Here is a 10,282-nt window from a genome sequence, read left to right as displayed (position 1 = left end):
AAACTTTAGGATGACCTTTTCATATCTATTTTACACAGCTAAATTCCATACATGAAAATATCTTTTTCTCTGTTTTTTTTTTTTCTTTTTAGAAATAAAATTATAGTACATTTGAAAATAATAACATAAACAATGTACAAAATGTCAATGATTCCAATGAGTGTATTTTTTTTAATGATATTCTTTTTACAAGTTGACAAATTATGCAAAATATGTAATTACAGCTGGAAACGTTTTCCTCTTTTACGACCAAAGTTGCGTCCGAACGGCTTAATCGTCGTGTTCGATTTTCTCGATTTCGTCCACGTCTTCGGCATCCAGTCGGGTGATCTTACGCTCTGAAACAGAAAATACTTTAAAGTTTAAAACTTTTGTCGGCTAGGAATCTCATTGAGTTTTAGTCAAAGAATTATACTTGCAATTACTTCCTACATTAAAGTGATTTTAAATTATGATATTTGTTTAAATTAACTTAACAGAAGTGTAAAAATAAAAATGTTCTTGAGTACATGTGACATTAAATATCAAAATATTTGATTTTCTACACAGTTTTCTCAAAGTTGCATGTTATAGAGGCGAAAAATGAGTATATTTATCAGATTTCACTTACTGAAATGATGTTCAACATCTTCTAAGATCTTCATTGTTCTTTTTCCATCTACCATGTTTATGGCGATTCCAGATTTTCCGAATCTTCCTGTACGGCCAATTCTATGAAGGTAGGTCTCGCAATCTGCATTACCTTTCTGATCGACGGGCAAATCAAAGTTTACGACTAAAGTGACTTGTTCAATATCGATACCTATGGAAAAAAATTTGCATTTTGTTACTGCAATTTCTATTAATTTAACAAAAAATGACAGTTTCCATACCTCTTGCACAAACGTTGGTGGTAATAAGAACCTTTTCTTTTGCATCTCTAAACCTGTTGAGAACGGCAATTCGTTGCTCGATTGACAAATCACCAGACAGAAGAGCAACGGCGTGTCCCTCTTTGGTCATTTTCTCGGCCAGCCAAGCTGCAGTACGTCTTGTCTGTAATATTAATTTAAAATATTTAAAGTTTCTTTATATAATATAAGCATTTCTAAGTTAGAAAATTAAATATTTAATCAGTATTTTCTCAATTTTTTTTGTCTTAAGTTATATAAATGATATACTGATATTGAAAGTATAGTAACAATGCTACTAATTAATTACAAAAATTTAAGTAAGAGTTAAATTGCTGTCTAAATTAAATTAATGATTTAAATTATACATTAGTTAATCAATAAATAAATAAAACTTACATGGCAAAATATAATAGCCTGGCCGATAGATAAAACTCCATAAATATTTGCTAAAGCACTAAATTTATCTTCGGTATTTCTGCATACAACATAATACTGTTTGATGTTTTCCAGACTCTCATCTTCTTTCCTGAGCCGTAAAACAACTGGATTAGGCACAATAATTTCAGCAAAATCCATAACTTCTTCTGTGTAAGTAGCAGAAAACATCATCATCTGGCACTCTGGAGAAAGTTGTCTGTTAAAGAGGTAAGCAATTAATTCCCTAATTAATCAGACATATTAATAAGTAATTTTATTAGTTATAATTATAGAAATATTCTAGTTAATGTTCTAGATAAAAGGTGAGGAACCTGTTTTTAATTTTACAAAGAAGGATTTCATTTAAAAAACAAGACAAGATATGGTTTATCTTACTTGTGAATTCGAATAGACTGATCGTGATGACCTTGGGTTGCGATCATAATATCGGCTTCATCTAATACAAACACCTTAATTTTCTTGACGTCAAAGAATTTGAATCTTATGCTCCAATCTAACACTTTTCCAGGAGTTCCAATGATAACTTGCTCAGATATCTTTTCACCTCTAGCCACTGAAAGCAAAAAATAAGCTATTTGTGTTAAGAATACTTTTTACAGCAGAAAAATAACAAAAAGAAAATATCACAGCTCAGAACTGAGAAAAGTGCATAGAAAGGATAGTATAGTACCAAGGAGGCCAAACTGCAACTCACGAGCCACAAGTGGCTATTCTACACCAATACTCTGGCACCCATGCAGCTTATACTATTTCTTTTTATAAACTTAAATTATATATATATATATAATACTATTTTAATAAGGAACAGGACATGCAGCTTGTGCACTAGTGAGATGAAAAGATGATAATATTTTAAAATAAGATTTACATGTTTCTCCTCTAACTGCAAAACGAAATCCAATTTCCGAGCAGAATTTAGCCATTTGCTTTGCGACACATCCAGTCTGTTCGGCTAACTCATAGGTCGGCGAGAGAATTAAAACCTAATTTTTAAAATAAAATTAATTAAATTCAAAAATCTTATTTTGGTTGCGGGGTATTTTTTAAGTTTATATTTTGTTGTAAAATCAATAAATGTTTAAATATGTTTCTTACATTAATTAAAATTAACATAAATTACCTGCGGATATCTCTTATCCGGATCGACTCTGCTTAAACTTGCAAGCACAAAAGCAGCAGTTTTCCCTGTTCCACTCTGAGACTGAGCGATCATATTTTGAGGGCTGTTTTATGACAAAAATGATAAAAATTAGATACTTTATAGTTGTAAACTACAGATTTTTAAATAAAATATGAAAGTAAATTCACTTACGGATCCGCAAGTAATGTTGGAAGTGTCGTTTCTTGAATTTTAGATGGTGCATTGAATCCCATTTCGTAAACACCTCTTAGGAGTTCTGGACGCCTACAGATTTTAATAGAAATATGTTATTTGTTTCATTAAATTATTAAAGTATGAAAAACTAATTGTAAAAATAAGAATTAAAATAATTTTATATTATTAAATTTATAGTAAAAAATCATTGAAATTTGTAATTGCTTACTATTCTCTGCTTTTGCTTTAAGATCATTTTCATGCTCATATTATATTTAATTACATAAATATCCAGTAAATACTTGATAACTTTTACATTTTAATTAGAACAATCTCATTCATAGTTACTAAAGTTATAGTAAAGTCAATTTATACTATAAGCCATAACAATTTTATAATATATGTTCAACAGATAATTCAGGCATCCAGGTGTAAATAATGGTAAGTGACTTTTTAAGCAAAGTTGAAAATAACTGCACCCGAACCTTGTTTAACTGATAAGTCAACTGGTGGAAGTGTTATATCGTGTCAAATAGTGGATAATATGTTAATAAGCGAGTGGAACTCTTATCAAATGAGTTAAAATGCTGGTGTAATGATGAAATCATTACACCAGCATTTTAACATGCCTGGTGTAATGATGAAATCATTACACCAGCATTTTAACTCATTTGCTTTTCAGTGTTCAGNTATATGTTCAACAGATAATTCAGGCATCCAGGTGTAAATAATGGTAAGTGACTTTTTAAGCAAAGTTGAAAATAACTGCACCCGAACCTTGTTTAACTGATAAGTCAACTGGTGGAAGTGTTATATTGACTCATAAAGTAATATGTGCAAACAACTTCACGTACATAATGTTATTTACAAGAAAATGGTGCCAAGAAGAAAGTTAGTGTGATCTTGCAACAGTAAGAAAGTAGTAAAATTCAATAATTGCTTTTTGAAAACAAAAAAACTGATTTTATAATTCAGATAAATACAGAATCAATCATTTACAGTGATTCAAAAGACTCAAATAGTGATTATCAAGTAGATAAACTTCATAACCTAAAATATAACTTGTGCAGATAATAGTGCTAACAGCTGATGACATTATTTACATTCATGCATTACATACTAAACATAAGACATCATTGTTTAATATAATGATTATTACAGTTGTTTTAACTCATTTTAATTCCTTTATGTAATGATTCATAGTTTGGTAGATTTTCTCTATTAGTAAAAATTCAGCTGTAATAATACTAATGTCTAAAAAGAAACTTTTCAGTTATCATTGTTTACATGAAATATTTGAATTCTTCTTTATTTTCATAGGATTCCATAACTATCACTACCAACATATCAGCTGACTCCTCTTCTAACAGTGGAATAATAAATCATACTTTGGACGCAGAATCATTCGGGAAAACTATACCTCCGAAATATAATAATGCTCGTCTACTTGACAAGACAAAATTGACAGACATTATATCTTACACGTAACGGATAACAGATGTTTACCATTTGTACTTCAAATTGCTGTGTAGTTACGAGTAAGACAGCATTATAACCGTTTTCCTGTGAAAATTATGTAAACAATGGTATCTGAAGACAAAAGACTTCACTTATTCATTTAAATGTGTTTTAATTCATGAATAAAAAACATTTAAAAACAATGTTTCGTGGAATTGTTGTTCTAAACAAGAGTCGTTTCTTTGAACAATACGAAAAAATTTATATATTTGACATAGTTCAATTGCATTATTTTTCTCAATATTCGGCATGTGCTCCTGTAAAATTTAGAAAATGTCATATACCATTAACTTACACTCAAATGTCTCAATTATTTATTAAAAAATTATACTTACAAGTTTAATTCTTCAAAAGATTTGACGGAATATAAAGGAGAACTTGGATTCTTTCTCTGAACTTCAACATCGTGAGTAGTATGAACGAGTTTAGTGTGTAGTATTTTTCTCATTAACGATGCCTCAGCAAGTGGAATTTCTAAAGAAACAAGCGAAATAAGTCAAAAACATTTACTCGAGTTTAAAAATTAATAATTTTAACCTTAATATCCGAAAAATTGCAGGAATTTAGACAAAAGAAAGGAATTTTAAGTGACAACATTAAACCAATCGTACCCGGTTCATCCGTTTCGCCATTTCCTAACGAATCTTCTGCCGGTATCTTTACAACAGGCACCATGTGATTTGGAGATTTAATGTTTATGCTTCCAATCTGTAAAATATAATTATAAAGATATATTATTAATTGTTTTTGACAGCGGTAACCGATCTTCTGCGCCGTCTTAAAGACGTAAGATTAACGGAGCAGGGTAGAATAGAAAAAGAGTTAAAGATTTACTAGTTCAGCAGCAATTTATGAGTCTAAACTACAAATATCCAATATGGAGTAAAGGCAATACATTATATTCAATGATAATGTCTATATATAGTTGTATAATGACGAAAGAGATTGCAATGACACAATTCTGATTAAAACGAAGAAAAAAATGAACGAAATTCTAATTCATTAACAAAAGAATACAATTCAAAATGTAGATTTAATGATAAAACGTGTAATCATTTAGAAATTAATCAATTTCAAAAGAAAACACGTGCTTCATTCAGTTAATTAATTACCATAGAAATAAAACAGGTTAATTAAAAGGAGAGTATTTAAACTGTGATTGCTTGTTTAGACGAAATGAAGGGATGATTTTCTTCGATTTTACTGGAAATTCTACCAATCTGATCGGATTTATCCTACACGGTTAGGTTTAAGCACTTTACCTTCTGTGATAGGCTCTTCTCCTGCTCGTCGGCCGATAGACCCCAATCTGCCATCTTCTATACGATATTTATCTTCTAAATAACAGAATAAAGTAATCCGTAACGAACTTATTCAATCGTAGGCAACTGTAGAAGCGAACTCCGTATCAACTCGCTCCCGATTCAATGCTTCACAAACGTCACTCTCTAGATAAAGAAACAATGCCACCTGGTGTCAAAATCGCGCGTGTAGAAATATTTTTTACTTTTTTCCAATATTTCAGTGTTTATTCGCTTTATATTTATCGAACGTGATATTTTTATTAAGTTAATTAAATTAATAAACGTTGTTTTAGTAAGTCACGTGATATCGTTGGGTACTCGAATCCGAAGTCGTGTGCGGAAGTCGGTTCAATTGAACTGTAAATTAATCTGCGTTTACTGAACTAAAAACTGTAAACGTGTATAAGCAACGATCTCTTTTGTCTAGCTTAACGCAAATAATAATCCCTGCTAAAGTTGAACAATAGTAAAATCAATGTATTTAATTGAAATGATGTGGCTTACTAACAGCGAAATTAATAATCAGCATCGCGGGAGCCCAGGCATGAGGTCCCGTGTATAGTGTTGACTTCATACGTTTTGGGGAAAAATATTTTCGTATAAAAGATTGATGGCGAATAGGCAATGCCGTTTTTTTGCCCGTAAGATGCCACTGAAATTAATTAATGGGATAAAAAGCGGTGGCAGCACGATTAAACAGTACGGGCAATCCTGTGATTATGAAGTGTAATTAGTGTAATCCTCGTATAATTAAATATAAATTTTAATATATTGGTTAGAGTATCCTAGAATTAACGCCCGAAATTTTTGGAATTTTAGTAAGTTGCAGGCAGTGGCACGTTATCTTATTAGCAGAAAGGGCAATTGTCTGAAGCCCCATCAACAGGGGGCCGAAATCGTTCTAATATATTAAGAAAACATCCAAAAAAATTCACTCGAAGAAAAATGCCTAAATTCAACACTGTACATGAGATTCCCGATTCAAATTCGCCTGAGCCACATGAAGTTTAAAATTCCCACTGCACGTGAGTGTTTTAAATGTTTCTTGTTGTCTGTTATGACATCGGGCACGCCTGCTGGGCCTCCGAGAGAACGATGAGCTGCCGGTGCAAAGATCATTTTGGGCTTCTCCTTTCGGACACTCTGGTTGTACAAATAACAAATAATGATACTGAAGTAGAAAAATAATCTAAAGTAAATGTTAGCCAATGGCCAAAGCTATTTCATTATTTGGAAAAAAATCAGAAAACGGAATTTTTTAAGGATTGGTTTGATCAAATAAGGTAACTCAACACAAGACGGATCTGTCAGGAGTGCCCCCAGAGTATTCGGGAAATAGTGGCCCCTATTTAGGTGTTTAAAATATTTTTTCCATGAATTTTTTATATCTTAAAATTCGTTAAAAGTTTGTATTGTCGAATAATCCACGTGACGGAGTTTTAAATGGTGCGAGGTTCTACACGAGTACTGGATTTCGAGTATAGATTTACAAGCGAGTATCAAGCATTGCGGCGCGATATCCTTAGACAAAGCTACATCCTGTGCCGAAATTAGCCATTGTATGAAAAGCCTTCCAGTGGTAAAGTGGACGAAACCGTTAAGCACTGGTAGTTGGTAACGGGTTCGCGCCTGGTTGCTTGGACTTTTTCGGGTTTCCTTCGAGTATTTTCCCAGCACTTAAACAGGAGCCAATTTCACCAAAGTATGAAACTCTTCCCGGCAAGCATTCTCTCTTGGAAAATCGCCAACATGTCGAGTGTTGTCTTAGTTTTTCAAACCGAGTCAAACCACAATCTTCAAGTTCGTGTTGAGAATATCATGTGGCAACAACATTCAACGGTATCTCAGGGGTGACACTTCAGACCAGGGCTATGGAGTCGCGTAAAAATCTACCGACTCCAACTCCGACTCCGACTTTTCCTTACCACCCGACTCCGACTTTTCCTTACCATCCGACTCCGATTCCGACTCAACAGCCCTGCTCAGACACATTCGCATTGCTACATGCGTAACTTGAGACTGAGCACCAATGGCATGCAAATCCGAAGGCCCGAGAGGTTAATTATTCAAAGATTTTAAATTTTTGATTTAAGCCTCCCCCTTTAGATACTTGTTGATCCTCCACTGATGGATGCAGTGTATTCAAGTCATAGGCCTTGTCGGGGGTGTGAAAAGGTTACCCCTCGGTTCTCACAGAGGCTTTGTTACAATGTAAAAATGAGAAGAAGGGGCGATTCAAAATGTGAAATTTTAACGTGACGTCATTTAGCCCTGTTTTCGAAATTTAAAGCGATTTCGGAGGAATTAACCGTAGCACAAAAAAAAAGTCGTCGCTAATATTGATTTCCACAAGTAAAATTTATAAAAATGTTTTTTTTCTACATTTAAAATATTTTAACCTATTGAAAATTATAAAGTAATATTATAAATATCTATGTTTTTTTTTTGTTTTTTTAATGCCGTTGGTGGCGTCGTTGTATTCAAGTTTAATCAAAATGGCGGCAATGAGTGTCGAGCAAAGTCATCAATTTCATTCGAGCTTTCCTACAATGAGTGATCAATATATTCCCGAATGGATGTCCCAGCACATGACTGGTGTAAGTAATAGTTTAAGCAATATATTAACCATATATTATTAAATTTACAGCAGTTAAATATGAGATATAAGATGTTATATATATAGTTGAATAGAAAAAAAATTAAATCCTTTTAATCAATTGGAAACATAGAAAAACAAACTTAATCAAGATTCTGCTTATCTGGTCTACAGGCAATTCCTACAAAAGTAAAACTGGAGTAAGATCTGAACTCTGAAGAAATTAAACATCCTAGAGTTAAAAATCCCTTATGTATGAGCAAACAAGTCAATGGAACCATACCTGTATGTGTGACTCTTTGTGAGATATTTACCTCCGAAGATCAGTATGTTCCACATTGATCGAGGCGAGCGACAGCAAGCCTTGGCTTATGCTCCATGTGTAGTTGAGTGTTTCGGTGCAGGCGACTGCAAGCACTGAAGCTCCCACACCCCCTAAAACTATATGTTGTTTAGTATTCCACCAATGATCAAGTGGGCTACGTGAAGACGGCGTAGTTGTGTGGGCTAAATAGTTTAACATGATAATTTTGGAAGAGTGATCTGATTTCTGATTACGTGTGACCTGGAAGCCGTATCTCTCTAAGGTTGCATGTAGAGGTATGGTTCCCTTGACTTCTTTGCTCCTGTGTGTAGGTCTACGGTTCTAATGAGGTCCCGGCCGTCTCATTTGGAGGTGCTTTTCTGGGCATCAGGGTTCATGGGCCATCCCTATAAGAGCAAAACTGGAAAAAAGTTATGGAGTCCGGAAGTAATCTTCACAAAATATTCTTCACCGAAGTTTTCCTTATTTCCCTTCTGTTTATATATCATTAGACACTTGTACAGACATATAGTGTATAGAAAAAATCAACTCGGGTATTAACCAATGATGATCACCATTGATCGCTTAATTGTGGCAAGTCATTTCCAGTTTCTTCCTTATTTGTTAATTAAACATGTCACCATATGCATTATAAATAGTGTTATGAAAGCTTCACATTCTGGTATTGGAATACAAGGAAGTTTGCTATAGTATGTGTTAAATGCATAATTTTTTATAGTTTATACATGCTACAAAAAGTTAACACAATTAATAGAAAAGTCATTCTGCCATCTAGTGAGAGAAAATAAAATTTACATATCACCTGACATATTAAGTGAAAAATGCTGACATCATTAGGGAATGTGCTGATTGGTTTAACCCAGGGATGTCCAGCCCAGGGGCCACATTGCTTAATTTTCTAATTTGGCCCATTAAGAAAAATAGTTGGACAACTGTGGTTTTACCAAAGTGACACCATGCATGTCTACCACCATGTCTACGAAAAGAATCAACTTTAGAGCAAAAGTTGATTCTTTTCGTAGACAGAGTGTAGGTAGGTTTAATATAAATCTTGTGAGGAAATCCAGGACAGTGGTACTGGCTTAGTGTTATCTGCACTCTGTGCAAAAAGTTTCACAAAAACCATTCATTAATAAGTCAAGTACCTTGACTTATTAATCAATGTATAGTGTAAACTGTGCTCGTTTTTTCTTGCTATCACATGTGATCACCTGCTGATTGCATCTAAAGCCAGCACTGCTGGACTAAATAATTAAAGTGTATAAGTAGTTATAGTTAAATAAATTTCCTCTTTTAACACTACTCTGGTGTTATAAACCAGTGGTTTTCAACTTCTTTGTCTCGTAAACTTTCTCAGAGGATAGTTTGCTCTGTGGTTCAGTCAGAAAATTGCATTTTTTACTGAACAAGCAAGAATTAGATGTTGAACTTTGAAATGATAATTAGATCACATTCCTTATTACAATATTGGTGTAATCTATATATATAAAAATGAATGTATGTGTGTGTGTGTGTGTCTGTCTGTCCTTTATGCATTACCACACCGTTTATCTGATTGCCGTGAAACTTTGGGAAATTGTTTAATATACTCCGGCGAAGGTTTGTGGCATAGTACGATTGCCATAAAACTTCGGAAAGTTTTTTAATACACTCCCACGAAGTACATTTATCCTACGATAGATGGCACGCGTTTACACGAGCATTTGAGCATTGTGTTAGATCGATTTCAAATTGTGAAGACCATTTCTCCCCCTTCAAAAAATATCTCTATATATGCATTTGTGAACTGTTATTTACGATATTTGTAATAATTTTTGTTTAATCACTTTATTTCAACTATTTTTTGCTAATTATGTATTCGCTCGAACTTTGTTAAAACCTTAACCGTATTCC

At 33.2% G+C, this 10,282-nt stretch overlaps 2 protein-coding genes across 2 annotated transcripts in view; one reads left to right on the top strand and one right to left on the bottom strand.

Annotated features, from left to right (window-relative positions):
* Positions 1-72: 72 nt before the first annotated feature.
* LOC111641410 (DEAD-box helicase Dbp80-like) lies at positions 73-5,624 on the bottom strand. Its single transcript, XM_023387571.1, has 11 exons — positions 5,427-5,624; positions 4,776-4,872; positions 4,500-4,638; positions 2,644-2,736; positions 2,452-2,554; positions 2,200-2,314; positions 1,707-1,884; positions 1,290-1,527; positions 873-1,035; positions 611-802; positions 73-338 (listed from the first exon to the last, which is right to left on the bottom strand). The coding sequence occupies exons 1-11, from the start codon at positions 5,478-5,480 to the stop codon at positions 271-273; spliced, it is 1,440 nt and encodes a 479-aa protein (XP_023243339.1). The 5' UTR covers positions 5,481-5,624; the 3' UTR covers positions 73-270.
* Positions 5,625-7,934: 2,310 nt separating this feature from the next.
* LOC111641411 (proteasome subunit beta type-6-like) overlaps positions 7,935-10,282 on the top strand; it is a 19,320-nt gene continuing 16,972 nt past the window's right edge. Inside the window, exon 1 of the mRNA XM_023387572.1 lies at positions 7,935-8,065. Coding sequence (XP_023243340.1) covers positions 7,964-8,065 — 102 coding nt within the window. The 5' untranslated portion in view covers positions 7,935-7,963. The remainder of the gene's footprint in view (positions 8,066-10,282) is intronic.

Source organism: Centruroides sculpturatus, unplaced genomic scaffold, assembly GCF_000671375.1.
Source record: "Centruroides sculpturatus isolate CEXI.00-Female unplaced genomic scaffold, Cexi_2.0 scaffold1333, whole genome shotgun sequence".
NCBI lineage: Eukaryota > Metazoa > Arthropoda > Arachnida > Scorpiones > Buthidae > Centruroides > Centruroides sculpturatus.
The sequence above is the reverse complement of the archived record's forward strand: the minus strand, read 5'-3'. Positions and strand labels throughout refer to the sequence as shown.